The sequence below is a fragment of the Mastacembelus armatus genome, chromosome 4, assembly GCF_900324485.2.
Source record: "Mastacembelus armatus chromosome 4, fMasArm1.2, whole genome shotgun sequence".
NCBI classification, from domain to species: domain Eukaryota; kingdom Metazoa; phylum Chordata; class Actinopteri; order Synbranchiformes; family Mastacembelidae; genus Mastacembelus; species Mastacembelus armatus.
This window is the reverse complement of record NC_046636.1, coordinates 6,877,723-6,893,787: the sequence shown is the minus strand read 5'-3', so window position 1 is coordinate 6,893,787 and position 16,065 is coordinate 6,877,723. Positions and strand designations below refer to the sequence as shown.

The 16,065-nt window shown below is 41.7% G+C and overlaps 1 protein-coding gene across 2 annotated transcripts in view; it reads right to left on the bottom strand.

Moving 5' to 3' along the window:
• Positions 1–919: 919 nt before the first annotated feature.
• fcho1 (FCH and mu domain containing endocytic adaptor 1) overlaps positions 920–16,065 on the bottom strand; it is a 44,349-nt gene continuing 29,203 nt past the window's right edge. For both annotated transcript variants that reach the window (XM_026322959.1, XM_026322960.1), the window contains exons 8-27: positions 14,965–15,063; positions 14,093–14,189; positions 13,761–13,878; positions 13,338–13,362; positions 12,518–12,578; positions 10,860–11,050; positions 10,675–10,699; positions 10,458–10,514; positions 9,347–9,398; positions 8,028–8,152; positions 5,960–7,000; positions 5,023–5,123; positions 4,442–4,613; positions 3,933–4,047; positions 3,667–3,822; positions 3,454–3,586; positions 2,980–3,176; positions 2,410–2,474; positions 1,545–1,712; positions 920–1,303 (exon numbers count right to left, since the gene is read on the bottom strand). In XM_026322959.1, coding sequence (XP_026178744.1) covers positions 1,275–1,303; positions 1,545–1,712; positions 2,410–2,474; positions 2,980–3,176; positions 3,454–3,586; positions 3,667–3,822; positions 3,933–4,047; positions 4,442–4,613; positions 5,023–5,123; positions 5,960–7,000; positions 8,028–8,152; positions 9,347–9,398; positions 10,458–10,514; positions 10,675–10,699; positions 10,860–11,050; positions 12,518–12,578; positions 13,338–13,362; positions 13,761–13,878; positions 14,093–14,189; positions 14,965–15,063 — 3,027 coding nt within the window. In that variant the 3' untranslated portion in view covers positions 920–1,274. The remainder of the gene's footprint in view (positions 1,304–1,544; positions 1,713–2,409; positions 2,475–2,979; positions 3,177–3,453; positions 3,587–3,666; positions 3,823–3,932; positions 4,048–4,441; positions 4,614–5,022; positions 5,124–5,959; positions 7,001–8,027; positions 8,153–9,346; positions 9,399–10,457; positions 10,515–10,674; positions 10,700–10,859; positions 11,051–12,517; positions 12,579–13,337; positions 13,363–13,760; positions 13,879–14,092; positions 14,190–14,964; positions 15,064–16,065) is intronic.

Below are 16,065 nucleotides of genomic sequence, written 5' to 3'. Positions count from 1 at the left end.
TATATATCTTTATATGATGTAGAAAGTGTGTGCTCTGTGGCCTAATGTGTCTCCTCACTTGGTTGGTCAAGTATCAGAAGAAAAAGCTTTGATGTGTAATTGATTAGACTGGTATGTGTCATAAATTTGTTTCTAATCTCAATTGTTCACTGTATGAATTTCAATATTACTGTGGTGCTACTTGCACCTGAGTAACAAACTGTCACAAAAGAAATTTCTATTTATTTGAACTATTACAATCTATTACTATTGACTTGACTGACATCAGCTTTGTGTTGCAATTGGTTGATTTCTTTTTCCCTCCTGGTTCACCCTCAGATGACTTTGTTGTAGCGATAAGACTCTTTGAGTTATTTAAGGCTTTTTTTGTAACTTGTGCCTGTCACAGTAATTTGCCTTTAAGTGCTTTGAAAAGTCATTTCCATGTGTACTTTGTAATGTTTTGTAAGGCTGTTTTAGATTTTTGGCGGAGGATTATTTTTATTGAACTAGAATTGGTTCTTCTTACAAGTATACTGAACCCTTATTTTTGTGTATTTTTAAACCTGTTCTTGACTACAATTTAATTAGCCTAAGGACAGATGATGGTCTGTAATAAACTGCATAGCTGTATTTTGTACTTGGTCACAATGTGTAATAAATTCGTGTAAACCATAAAGGCCTGTGAGCACATTTATTTTTATCAAAATCACAATCACAAAACCTCTATTTGGAACAAACGGCAGATTTACAAACACTTGTGTTTTCTACAATTTGGTAGAAGATATTTGCTCACAAATGACTCGTTCATCCTTTAGGGTGCTTTAAGGATACAGTATTTACATAATTTTAAAAGTCTAGTTTCCATGACAACTCAGCTCCAGACAATAATGTTCTTAATTTTATTCACAATTTTTTTTTTTTTTTTAACTTTCCTGTAAGTCAAGAGAAGTTCTGACATGTAGCTTACTTGCAGTCCCTTAATACAAAGGCACAAAGAAGACAAAGTGAACAGACAAGATCTAACAGAAAGGAGAAATCTTCTCCGACCGAGTGTTACAACACACAACTTAAATTAGAGGAGAAGGAGAAAAGGCTTGGTCCAAAAATAGCAGGACACTGTCCTAAGTGCACATTGTCCTTCAAGGCTGAGCTGTAAGTCTGAGTGAGAGAGCCTCATCTCCAGTTTTCTTACCACAAATCATCTCTCCTCCTCCTCCATCTGGCCCTTGTCTCAGATGCTGAAAAAGTGCTAAGTCCTCCGAACCTCCAGAGATGGTCCATTTAGAAATGATTCACAAAGAGCAGCCTGCCATGTATTTCCCTGTGAAAGATTAAAAAGATATCAGAAGAGGAAAGTACTGCTACAGAGAAAGAAAAGAAGTCAGGTGTACAAAAGCTTCCAGCAGCTGAACAACCAAACATGAGTGAGTATTACACACAATATACAAAATAGACTCAAAGTGTCAACATTTTCAAAGGAATGTTTTGATAAATACTGTTAACAGAATTACTTAAAATGTTTATTTAATGTGTCCTGTTTCTGCTTGTGTTCAGAGGGTCACCTGTGGCAAATCTCTTCTTGATCAGTGACATGCGGTACCGGCTGCCAACCAGCTCCACGTCCATGCCTGAAAGCGAGGCCCCAGAGCCCACAAACTGGACAGCCAGGCTGGGTGGAGGGCCGCGAGGAACCTCCAGGCATTGCCAGCTGACACACAGAGTTCCTGAGCCTGGGACACCGTCGACAGACGGACACACACAGATACATGACATGAAAATAACCGCACTACTAAACTACATGCAAACAACTGAGGGTTTCTAATATAACTTGTTAACATGCTGCTTGTTAACAAGTTGAAGATCAAAATGAGAGAGACCAATCTGAACCTGCACATTGCTCAGCAATTTACAGTAAAGCAGCAGTGCTCTTTTGACGTGTGTCCTGACACGGACAAAATATCAGCATGATCTCCAAGACATACTGTAAAATAAATGAATTACTGACATGAGCCATGTAAAGCAGTACCTTTAGGAAGAAGTAAACAGGAAGTGTGCAGGGGAAAACTATTTAAGAAGAAGCGCAGCTTTTGTCACTGGCTCATAAACCAGAGAAGTCCTTCAACTATAAAGGTCTAAGCCTTCAGACTTTTGGGTTGTAAAAGTATGTGGAGTCTATTTTTATGACTCTTAATTACTCATCTCTACGTTGTCTGACACGATGCAGAGAAGCAAAGTTCTGGCATTAATTTTAATGAGAAGAATCAAAGGCTGCTTATGACACAGGCTGATCCTGTCCGGTTTGAGCGCTGACATGTTTATGTGCAACTTTCTCCCTACTTGCTTTGAAATTATTACTGCTTATTAAGTCTGATGGTTAGAAGATAAAAGTAGAGAGAGGAAAGAAGAGAGCAGCAGCAGAGCTCTGACCTTTGCTGTGGTTGGTCGGGGACAGGTTGGGGAGCTTCCACAGCAGCCGTCTTTCTTCAGCGTTCCTGTCGAGGCAGAAAAAACAGTCAGGCCCCACCTGCTCCTAAACCATCCATCATTTTACTTTCTTTAAAAATGTCTCACATAATCCCTCAGTCATGGGGGATTCATTTTTAGCCATGGATCTACTGACATTTCAACATTTTGGCCCAAAACTTTAGATCATTTGAAATTTTGTACAGACTTTGATCATCCAGAGAGAATCAATCGATTTAACATAAGACATCCTCTGATAAATGCAGGCAACATAATAACCCTTTCTGCTACAGGTCATTCTGACTCTGGCCAGTTATTACATTTATTTCATCACAACTGCTACTCAGGGTCTTTGCTTTCGGGTTCGGGAAATTGGTCACACAGACTTGATTGAATATGTCTCACTAAGCTCTGAGATACTGTAATTTTTCAGTATTTTCTGAAATTTTATGGATCAAGATATTAAGTAAATAACTGACAAGTAACAGTTTAACCCAAACTGTATCCTTCCACCATCCCACTGTCGCTGCTCACCAGGAGGCAGGCGGCTGGCACTGCAGGTCTGTGGCAGTGTGGTCTAACGGCAGCAGCACCTGGACTGCGGTGAGCTGGGTGGAGGGCGCGGTGGCCGGGCAGCAGTGATAGTCCAGGGACACCCGGGTCACCGTACCGCTTCGCTGACACTCCGCGGACAGAAGGAGTGGAGCACGAGCCGGGTCCTGAGACGACACCTGAGAAAAGATGAAGAATTAGAGCCCAGAGTAGGTCTGGTGTCCCCATAAAGGCCATATAAACTGACTGATAAATATGTTGTTATTAAAAATCTGTTACACTACTATATTATATGGGTGTCTAATGAAGGGGGAAAAAAAAAAAAAAGTTCCTTTCAATGTAAGTTAGCACTGAGAATATGAAAACAGAAACAGATTTGTTCTACAATTATTCTGAAATTCTGGGTCCATTAAAAGAAGAAACAAACAGGAAAAAAAGTGAAATGTTGACACTGACCTGATACTTGAGCAGGCCTACGTTGTAGTAAGAGGCCTGAGGGTTGAGTTCAGCCTCTCTCTGCAGGTGCAGCTGCAGAGCCTGCATGTTAAACCAGAAGTCTCTGGTATCTGGGTCACTCTGGGATGGGTCGCTGTGGAGACAGAGGCAGCGGGATGGTAAGGACTTCACACAGAAACAGGTTTGCACAGCAGAACGCAGACACCAGCTGACCTGTAGAGCAGCTTCTGATTGGGCAGGAAGTGATCGATCCGGGAGATGTTGACCAGCCTGAAGCTGAGAACAGGAACGTTGGGGTTGGCTGTGAAAATCCTGTTGATGCCCGCTGGGAAGGACATGGTCAGGTCGCCTGTGATCTTCACCAGACAGCTTAAAGAAGAAAACACAAACCAGGTTAAACAAGTGTCCGTCAAACATTGACAATAACAGGGAATCTACCAGAATTGTACTGTCTTTGTAAAAAGAAGTATCATGCTGACCGATTGTGCTGTCCACCTTTGAAGTAGGCATTGATGTACTCTGTAATGGCTGCAGCCACAGGCCAGGCCTCCTGTGTGCTGAGGGAAATGGGACTGGGACCTCTAGACAGGTGCACTGTGGGTAACAATGTGATCATTCTTACTTCTGCTATTTATAGTAATGATTTCTTTTTCCAGGATATATAGTAAAGTTAGATCAACACCACTCTCATGACTGTAAATGAAATATAAAGCAACAGCCAGGAGCTGGTTATCTCAGCATGAAGATTGGACACAATTAATCTAACTCTCACTAATTAACATATTGCAAACTGTTTCAAACGAACTATTTCATGGCCTTATTTTTACAGATACACAGCTGTATCTCTATTTCCAGGCATTACGCTGAGCTCATATGTGGCATACAGAGAGAGGTGTGGATCTTTTCGTGTAACTCTTGACAGGAAAGCAGATAAGTACATTTACTTAAAGTATGTTTGTCTCTTGGCTGCTATTTTGAGGAGGCTTACTCTGTCTTTGTTGCTGGTCTGGGCGCTGGTAGGGCAGCGGTGAGGCTTGTCCCGTCCTGACAGGGCTGGGCGCTTGGTTCTGAGCCTCCCACTCACTGGGACTGGAGGAGGAGGAGGAGGAGGTAAGGGAAGGGCTGGGCTCCGGCAGCGGGGAGGAGCACAGAGATCGGGACTGAAACGCGACATGACAAACCTGGGTCAATATTAGCACTGCCAGATTAAACATTAACATCGAGGAGGATTTTACAAGAACGCAAAAAAACCCATATATATATATATATATATGGGTTACACTGAAAAAAGGTTTCTTATCACTCAGTAAAGTTTCAGTTTAGTCCAAAGATTTTTTTTTTTTTTTGTGTAGAGGAAACAATTATCTGCAACTTTGAGGTTATTTCTGTATTTGTGATTACACTGATACAGTATCTGGGTAGAAAACATAATAGAGTATTAGGGCTACACTAAGAAAAAAAACAGATATAAAGAAAAGAGCAGGTTTAGATAAAAAAAAAAAAAACAAAACAAAAAAAGCTTACAACAGTAAGAGGATGTGAATTCATGAAATTAGCGAAGCCACTCACTCTCTCTCCGTGTCGGCCTGAGCTCCTCTTGGCCCGGGTCGCTCTCTGAGGAGCAGCTGCGACCACTTCAGCTGTGTCCTGTCTGAAGTTATGCTTGGACCCTTACAAAGACACAGACAAAGAAATGGCTCAAAGCTGAAATGAAAGAGACAGGGTCCTCCAAAATGAGGCAGAATCTGTGTTCAGAGCAGCTGGTGACAAGCTGAACAAGACAGCTTGCCAAAACAAGCTGGCACCAAACAAACCAAACATTTTATTTGTACTCATTTAATTGAGAGATTTAACGACGATGGCATCTGAATAATCATCAGAGAGATTTTCCTCTTTAGTGAGAAAGAAAAAGATTCTGCACAATGTTTATAAAATAATATGAATTTAGCTGATGAAATAGTCAGTTAATATTATAATAAAAATATATAATGAGTACATGTGATCAGGACCTTACACAGTTTAAAAAAAAAACAAAAAAAAAACAAAACTCCATTTTGATATTTGTAAAAAGCTTTTTAGGATAATTTTACATGCTTATCTAATATGATCCATAGCCTGAGTCCTAACAGGATCAGTTAAGGCTTTGGTGTAATTTACAGCTAATCTGCCTCACCACTGACTTTCAGTGTAACACTGGCACATTAATTTAGACCCACAGTCAAGGAGACCACATCATACAGGTCCAGTTACACTGTCCCGTACTACACGGTAACACCTTCCAAACAGAAACCAGGATTCTCAGGTAAATTCTCAGGGAGGGCAGCAATATGTTTAATATTGGACTTGAAGTAGAAAGTACTCAAGCCACACACACACAGTACTTCAGTTTCTAAACACTATACTTGTTTGTGCTGAAAATGCCTCCAGCTATTTTTTGAGACTCTGCTATAATTTCTTTTTATGCAAGAACAGAACTTGAATAGAATCAAAAAGAAGACATCAGTACCCTTGTGAGAGCTGACACTGCAGGGTATCTGAGTGTTCAAATCCAGGCAGTCTTGGTCTTTGTCTGTTGAAAAACACAAATCCTCCTGTGGGCCTGAATGCCGAGTGAGTGGAGGGGCGTTCCTGCGTGGCTCACTTTCTGATGATCGGTGTTTTCTCCTCTCTCCTCCTCCTCCACCTTCTGCTTTTCCTCCTCCTTCCTGTGCTTTGGAGCTGCTCAGTGCTCCAGAGACGCTCTCACTAAACGGGTTGTGAACAGAGTTCCAGTGCATCAGCTCCTTCTTTGAGTGGCCATCAAGTCCAAGCCTGTTGCTGGTGGTAGAGCCGCCAGTGGTGCTGCTGTGTGGAGGGATTATTCCAGTTGCTGCAGCCAGAGATGACTGGTGTGTTGGGCTGCCAATCATTGTGATGGCAAACGGGTCATCAGAAGAAACGGGAGGTGGGAGACTACGGTCCCGTTTCCTGTCTCTGTTCTTCCGATTGGTGGAGGATGCCAAGGAGGAAGATGAGGCTGGGAGTGTCTTATCATCTGTGAGGGTGATGGAAAATGAGTCTCGCAACTCCATCCCTCTACCCTCCTGGGTTGCGCGAGGAGGTGGGCGGGCCCATGCATCAGACAGGTTGAGACTCTCCTGAGTGACGGTCCTTTCAAACGCAGCGAGAAAGGGGTCCTCAGGAGGGATGTGTTTACAGTTCCACACCGACGACTCCATTTCATGTGGGGGGAGGGACTGAGAGAAAGCAGGGAATCGCATCGATGAATGGTCCATGTCTGGGGGGACACGGGAGGGACGTGAGTGGGACCAGACACTGGCAGGGTTATCCTGCGGGTGAGGGCTGCGACCAGGTGTGGGGTCATGGAAAGCAGAGAGGAAAGGGTCTGCAGGTCGTGCCAGTGTTTGTTCTTTACTCTGTGACACAGGAGGCCATGCTGCCCAACCCACCGGCTCAGGGGAGGGTCCAAGGGGCTGATGGGAAGGTGAGTCCAGACCAGAGTCTTCAACATTCTCCGGGGAGGAGGAATCGGACGAGAATGCAGCATCTGACACACACACAAGACATGTATCATCACTACAGTGAATCAGAGGTTATCACAGAAACTCATAAAAATGTAAATTTACTCATTTACAGTAAAGAATTCAGGACAACAAAGAAAACGGTCTCAGATCAATTTCACATACTGACTTGAATATAAGGCCATTTATTTCTGCGCATTTGTAAAAGTGGGGGTTGTATTACACTTTAGCATTTGCCTCTTTTTGGTGGCTTGTGCACTTTACAATTTATAAAATGACTTACTTCAAAATGATTAAACATTTAAAAAGGAACAAAAAAGATCAAGTGTAATGGATCAGGACTATTTTAGAGATAGTTCCCAAATGGCTTTATCTGACAATGTGTTTATTTCCCTCAAAAAGTCTGAATGTTTAATCTTACATATAACCAGGGGCATTTTATATTTGTACCAATATGAACATAGAAAAATGTGCAAAAACTTCATATTTAAAGCAACACTGTGTAACTTTAGCTCACGGTTTCACCAGCAGGTTGAGAAGCGCAATTGTTTGTTACCAGTGTCGCTGTATAATCTTCCCCGTGAGCAGCGCAACACACGTGGATCTGTTGACTAAACTGACGAAACCGGCGAATCCAGAGTGTCCGGTATTGATTCGTGTTCTGGCTCGTGTCCGATCACTCTCAAACCCAATGCCATGCGGAGAGTTTCGTCTTAATAGTTAGCTGCTGGCTAACTCCACCGAGGCTACGAGTGAAACGTGTGACGTATGCCGTAAAGCAGGTCGCGGTCTGAGTGAACTGGGTGAACCGACCCGATCATGAAAGTTACATAGTGCTGTTACAGCTGCTGTTACAGCTGATGTTGCAGCTGATGTTGCAGCTGATGTTGCAGCTGATGTGAGGCCGCTCAGGCTGCAGGGGTGGTAGGATTTGTCCTGTTAAGACAAGAGTTCTACCACTGAAATGATTTTACAGACATCATTTGAAGGTACAGAAACTACAGTGTTGCTTTAAATGAATTTACAAACTACAAAAACAAGAACTTCTCTTACATTCAGAAGTGCCAAATGTGCTTTGCTCTCTGAGCTGCTCCCGACCACCAAAGCTTTTGGACTTGAATGCTGACTCCAGTGGTGGCCCAAACAGACTGTCTGAACCCGACGCCGTTGAGCTCAACCTGAGAAAGTGGGGGGAGAAACGAGAGAGAAAATCAGGGAGAACAGGGGAGAGTGATGGGGGAGGCGATGAGGAGGAGTAATATAAGGCAAGGAAAGTGAGAACAGAAGTGTGGGTGTAAGTGAGAAAGGAGGAAATCTGGGGCATTGTGAAGGATGGAGGAGGAAATACATCAAGAGTGTGAAACAGAGGAGACAAATGCAACAGCAATCCAAACCTCCACAGAGAACTTTCTGGAAAGATAAATATGCGTAGGTTGTGTTGTTGATTCCTGCATCAACATGGCAATGTCAGATACTTTACACCCCTGACATTGTTTAGAATGGGCTTAACCCTCCAAAAAGAAAATGTTTAATAGTTTAATGCAAGAAATTCAACGTTACAAATGCAACAAGGAACTGTGCACATTTTCTACGTGTTCAGTGGGACTGTCCACTGGTATTAGCTTTTTGGAAAGAAGTACTAAAAACTCTCAAAAGCGTGGCTCAAACACCCCTACCAGAATCGTCACAGCTGTCTCTCTTAGGGGATAAATCTCTCATGTTTGGGCTTCGGCTTCAGTAACAGCCTTTATTGTAGCAACCAGGCCATTTACAGGAACTGGAACAGAGTGGGTGACACCCACGACAGAGACTGCTTCTGAAAATATGATTGTCTTGAGGAAATACTGTTCCAAGCAAAATAAGCCAAATCTGGCATAACTGTCCGACAGTCATTAAGTGAACAACATCTTAGAGAGAGAATGTAATACTGGTTAACAGAATATAAAAGAATACTAAAGTGCCTGGGTCGGTCTTTTTTCTTCCTTTTTTATTCAAATAGCTGATCAAGTGTTTATGCTTATTAATGCTAATTAGGAGAAAGAATGATCAGTCTGTCAGTCAGTCTGTTTTTTGGTGTAGTTTTACTTTAAAAACAACTAAAACTAAGTCAAAGAAATTTCTTGGGGTTCTGTCAGAACCACAGAGGAAATGAAGAAGGAGGAAAGAACAGTAAGAGAAATGAGGTGACAAAGATAAAAGTAGAAAAGGGCCAAAAATAAAACAAGGGCGATGACAGTGGACCAACTGTGAGAAGAGCACCACACTGCTGAAAAGGCCACTGATGATGCAATTTAACCTCCAAAAATGTCTCTCTGCATCGCTCAGAGACAGCTGTGAGGAAGAGGGCGGATATGAAGGCAGAGCTACCTCACCTGCTGTGATCAGGACTGGAGGTGGACCTGCGTAAGCCCTCCTGCTCACCATCTAAAAAGAGATCACATACAATGAGATCCAGTGATTCACTGCTCAGGATGCTCCCTCATCAGGACTCATCGGCAGCACAGGGGAGGCCAGGACGCCAGGATGAGATAGGACGACATGAGGCAAGCCCCATCAGTCATTACCTTCTCAGTGATAAATGCCAGCAATTAGCCCAGTCTCACTGAGCTCCAGCCACCGCTGCTGCTACTGCAGAGTAACCGCCTTAATCAGATGCTCATCATTAATCCTGCCGCCTCCGAATTGAAGACAATCCCCCCCCCCACCCCCGAAGAGCAGCAGGTTGTAGCCTCCCACTTGAGCCTAACCTACAGCTAACGAACCTGTCACTGATAAACATGTTTCAGAGCACGAGCAGAAGGTTGGTGTGAATAATGGAGGGTGGCTGTTTATGCAAGGTCAGCCATTAAAGAGATTTACTGTTTGCAGGGAAACACGGGGGCTGAAGACAGACTGGAGGGAGAAAGATGTTTCATAAACATATCATTGCTTTCTTGATGTCAGAAATATGCTTATGTCAAAGCTTTTTTTTTTTATTTTTATCCTTTTCAGGTTACAACCACAGAAAAATGGATAATTATTTAAATCCTGCTGTGCAGGCATAAATGCACAACATGCAAGACTAACACTGAATGACTGACAATTTTATGTTGTCGTAGTGCAACACAAATACAATATTAAAACAACTTACAGCTATTTATTGTATATAGCAATTAATTATTATTAATATTTTTTTATTTTTTTAATTCATCTTTTAATATTTAGAAAAATACACAGTTTCCTTGCGCCCAGGGTGTCATTATTAAATTGCTTGTTTTATTCAACAGAGCAAACCCTAAATATATTGAATTTACATTTAAGACAAAGAAAAGCATCAAATCCTCATGTTGGACAAGCTGGAAGAAAACAATCTTTTTGCTTCACAAAATAATGAATTATGAAAAGCCGCTGCAGGCTCATTTCCTATTGATTAATATACATCTTATTTCAGCTCCATTCAAAAAAAAAAAAAAACCTTGACAGACAGACTGAAGTCAGACTCACCCCTGTGGGAGGCAGCCTCACCTTCTTCTGAGCGGCCTCCTGCAGTACTAGAGTTTCCTGCAGACATAACGGAAACTTTAGAAGTCTGTGCTCAGAGATGCAACATTCTGTAAATTTCCCCATACTGTATGTTTCAGGGAAGATCTGCTGCACAGTAACAAACACTGGAGGCTCCAAAAACAGACTGAAATACTCAAACTGATTTGACTGAACTTACTGGAAAGATGACGCTTGACTGAAACCTGAAAGTCAGAGAGGTACAGATTTGTTTCCTGCACTCACAGTCGTGACACAAGTAAAAATGACAATCTTAAACTCATTTGATGTAGATTTATACATAATGGGGGAAAATATCATTATTATATTAATGATAAATTTCAGAAACACCAGAGCAATGCCAACCTGTTGCCGTACTCCTCGGTTGGGGGGCAGGGTGAGTGCCCCTACAGTGGCTTTCAGCTCCTTCTCAGTCGCTGCAGAGTTGCTGCGATTGGTGCTGGCAACCGGCCGGATCTGGATGTGGAACTTCTTGGGCTCTTCATCGTCAAAATCTGAATCGCTAGAGTAAAAGTTGTTCTCCTTCTCAGAGCAGCGTAGAGAGAGAGGAGGGTCAAGGAGAATAATCTTATTCTGCACACAGAATAAAAACCAATGATGTGGATCAAGTGCATTTCAAGACAAGAAACCATATTGGAGGATTAGGAGACAAAAACAGAAGGGCCTTTTATGGTTTAAGTTAAATTTGTTATAAGCTGATTTTATCTGACACCTTCTGTGAACACTGCTCAATACAGCTAATAACAAGCCAAAAACACACATTAGGGTAGATTACAAACTAGTGGCCACAAGTGTTACAATCCCTGCTCAGTGATAGGACTATATTTTACAAATGCTGTGACTTCCATGAAGAAAATGAAAGAAATGTAACTCACTGTATTAATTTGATTAATTCAGGCCAAAACAGAAACAATGCAGGCAGGCCATGTGCAGTGCAGCACAAGCACATGCAAAGCACAAACCCAGGCAGCAGCACTACAGATCATGGCAGAGATCATGGTTGCAGAGCTGTCAAGCAGCAAAACCACCACTTCCTGCCACACCGTCAGCCCCATTGAAAGTCAGCTTCTCTTCCTCTTTTCTTTGGACTCCACTCACTGTGGTTGTCTCATGTCACAAACTGTGGTCGTCTCCTTTTATTTCAATATTCAAAGATACTGAAGGTTGGGGTCAAACAAATTGGCTACTCCCAGCCGTGACCTTCTTGTAGAACATCTCCATCTCAAAGAAGGTCTTTTTTAGTGGCCTTGAGGTTTCATTTCATGCCTCTGTCATGTGATCCACTACAGTCTGTGATATATTTCAGAAATCTGTATCTTGTTTATGAGCCAGTGTACCCTTAGTGCCAGTCCCAAGCTAGGATAAAGAGATCTGGTCTAAAACCTGTGCCAAATGAAATATGTGGATCATAAACTGGATTTCCAGTTTGGCAGCAACCACCACCTGTACTGTCGCCCAGCAGGGTGCTGCTGAGAGATGGATGATCTGCTCTGGCATCCCCTAATGGGAGCAGCCAAAACAACATGAAAACAAGTGTTATAATTAATTTGTAGAAAGGTCCAACTGTATTTGCAGTTACTCTAACTGCTTCATTTTTAGTCAACAGATGCGCTCCAGTTCAAATTATTATTATAAACAAATAAGGTTAATAGATCCAAAATAATTGAAATCATTAAGTAAAAATGGCAACATTTACTCAGTTCACTGAATACTTTGGGTTTTTGTTTTTTTGTTTGTTTTTTTCAAAACACAGGTTAGGTTAGGTACTTTTTTAGGCCATTGGTTTTTATGCCCTTATTAGAGTTAAAGGTAGAGAGAAACATTAGATGATTGTAAAAAGATGGAAAATTACATGCAATAAAGGTGACATTTACATACTAAAATAGAAAACACAGCATCTATGTAAATGTTTGTACTCTATCTAAACAAAAAGCTAACACAGTTTTGAATTAAAAAAAAAAAAAAAGAGTAGAAACTAAAAGTTGGAAAAGGAAAAAGGATATCATTTTGGGTGCTGTCAGCTCGGATGACAAATCCTTCATCGTCTACTTCCAGGGGTGAATTCTATATGAATATATGAGAACACACACAGACACACAGACACACAGACACACAGACACACAGACACACAGACACACAGACACACAGACACACAGACACACAGACACACAGACACACAGACACACAGACACACAGACACACAGACACACAGACACACAGACAGTTTGGTCAGCAGCGCAGAGACAAATGGCACTTCAGCCACACAGAAGAGCTTTGTTACGTTGTGTAATATAGCACTGCAGCCTACATGTATTACTGAGAGACATGTACTACTGGAGTAACTCACAGATGTGTTTCAGTGTTGGAACTTTTTATCTAGAAGGTGAGCAGCTGAGCAGGTTCAGCACATGTATTCTCTTGTGCAACATCTTTTTTAAGTGACACTGCAGAAACTTAACGCACTTGAAGGTGTAATGTTGCAGCGTCAGTCACTCTGAAATGCTGCTTGCTCTCTTCTTTCACATCAGTGTTACATGACTTTCTGGCAGCATCCTCAGTCCTTTCATGCACAGACACCCACGCGTGCACTCTTTTACACATAAACAGATACGTACACAAACACACACACTCAGTTACACACTTCCTATCTGACTGCCAGATTATCTCAGAAACAACTTCTTCAAAGTCCTGGAATAAACCTGGGAAACCCCACACTGGTAGTCACATCCTTATTACACACCCTTGAATAACTGCTGCTTTATGAGTGAGACTGGACTGAGGGGAGCCACAGTGTTCAAGTGTAAAATGATGTCAAATACTCACTGGGGCCTCTGTCACAGCTGAATCCCTGCAAAAATAAATAAAAAAACACAGATGTATTTTGTTTTGATTATTAGATAAACAGACTGAAGACAGATTCAAAGAGTGAAGATCAAGATTCAGTCTCAGAAGATTTGTGACGTATACCACAAAACAAGATTTGGGGGTTACACAGCTATCTTTGCACTTTCTTAGGTTTTCTGATATCCGGAATTTGACTCACTTTTAACTGGCACAAATCACCATGGTAACCTATGCTGCATGGCTGACCTTAACCTTATCCAGGACTGATGATGTTAGACTCTATGAAGTTTCAGCACCTCAAGAGAACCAGACTAAATAGAACTTGATTAATGATGCAGGCCCCCAGGACTGGTAGGGCACATTTGTTTCTGTGTGTGCGCGTGTGTGCATGCACACACTCACGTAGAGTCTGGCTCCTTGTCCCTCTTGCCCAGCCCGGGGATCCTGAAGGCTTTTGCCCGACTCTTCTTCCCACCTTCAGGTGCCAAAGCTGTCATGTACTCCTCGAAACCCACTAGAGCTGCAGATAAGACACAAAATCATACACAACACACAGAAATACACTTTGGCCCAATTGAAGCATTCACTCACTGTTGTATTTTGTCACTATGAATTATTCCACCTTCGCAGTATGGTTTTCAGTGTGGGTGTCTTGATTATTATTTAACTGCTGAAGATGAGTGTTTACTCTGTTATTTCTTTCCCACTGTAAACAAACTAAAATCATCCTGTACCTGGCCTGTCTTTGCCTGTGCCCTTCTGCTCTGCAAATTTCTGGATGAGGTTATCAACGCCGATGTTTTCCACATTCTGCTTGAACTCCTCATGGACCTGAACAGAGAAGAGCAGAATGATTATATTTGTAGTGAAATATTAATGGTACTGCAGATCAGTACCAAAGGTGGAGCAATGCAATTGATTTAAAGCTCAGGCAGCGCATGCAGAATTAGGAAGTGTCTTTCTTCCCCACATTGGTAGTTTCAAAACACAAAGTGGCAATTGAGCGTATACCAGTGGGAAACAGTGATGCCACTAAATTAGAGATGCTTGTAATTCCTGACTACCCTCAGTAGATTTAGAGCCCCATCTGATCCTAATGCTATTAAGTGGAAATGTTTCTAACTATCTGAAACCAGAGATACATACATTTAGATGCCGCATGAGCTACATCTCATCTATGATCAGAAACTATAAAATTCTCTTCCACTTGTGCTTCCCAGTCCACTGTTGTCTGCGAGGAGATGCTTCTTCATTATTTAGTGTCATTTAACTTTGTCCAAATAGCCAGGGAGAGATTATCCAAAGCTAACCTAGCATTAGTTAAATAAATAAAAACGAACATGCTGTAGTTGGTGCATTGTGTTCTTTGGTTCTAAATAATAATAATAATAATGATTGTGAAATGATAGACTCCAGCAGATCCCCGTGACCCTGGCTAGGAATAAGCAGGTATAGATAATGAATGGATTGATGGATTGTGAAATAGTCTAAAGGGACTCTTCTTCAACAGGATGATTAACTGGCAAATATTTCTCACTTTCGGAGGATTTATTTTCTCATACAGCAGAGTAAGTCATTATTAAAGCAGGATTCAGTGTGAACATACCTGCCCCACCTGGACGTGGGTGTCTTCAATGGAGTGGGAGTATCCTTTGATCAGCTGTTTCATGTGCCGCAGGTGAGCCTCCTCGATTTCCTGAAACTTCTACTCACCCCGTGCAAACACAAACAAACACACAAACACACACACACACACCTCTGAGTTGACTTTTTTTTCCCTGACCTTTTGTGCTAATAACGTCCTTTTGAATAATACCAAAACTGCACTGACATCTATTTTAAAACAATGCAGTATAATTTGGACCCTTACTTTTGCTCCAGGAATTGTGTTGAGAGGTATCTTATTTTCTCGCTTTCAGCAAAATAATGCAATAAATCTGTTTTAGAGAACTGGGTTTTGTTTTCGTTTTTATGTCTCACTTTTGGTGACATTAGGGACATTGTTACTGCCATGAAGCGGTTTGTGTTTTTGTCTGGTTATGAGCTGATTTTTGTCATTGTTCTTTGTTTTTGTCATTTGATTAATGTTTAATGTTGTGGATGTGTTTATTCCTGTTGTGTGTCTCCTAATTTAAAACAAGGAAAAAAGAAATGCAGCTTTTCTCAGCACACTTGAGTTGTGACTCAGGAGGATTCACAGAAGTAACCAGAATCCAATAAAAACTTTAAACATATGTCCAATCAAGTGAAAAAACTCAGAATGAGATCTGAGGATTCAGGGGACGCTGCAGAGAGGCAGGCAGCCAGCAGCGGAGATTCTGGGCGGCCAGGCCATTAAACCAATCATAATTTGAGAGGATTTGGTATTTAGGTTTGATGCTGCTCTTTATTTAGCCAACCCAATTTGTTGCTGTCTAGTTCAGAGTAATCCTCGTGACACAGTGGCATTGACTTTTGTCAGTGAAGTAAGTTTGCCAGTTCCTTTTCTCCAATTAAACAAACAAATCTGGGCAGAGAGCACAAACATAAACACTCTCTGTTCTCTTCTGAATTGCTGTCAACCTTCTGCAGGGCACTTCATTCACATCTGCCTGTAACACTGTTCCAGGGTTTTAATTGTTGACGAGCCTCTGAAACAAAACCTTTCTTGCTGAGACTCCTCAAATGCTGTTACTATAAGCACATTATTTCTAAAGAGGTGCTTTCA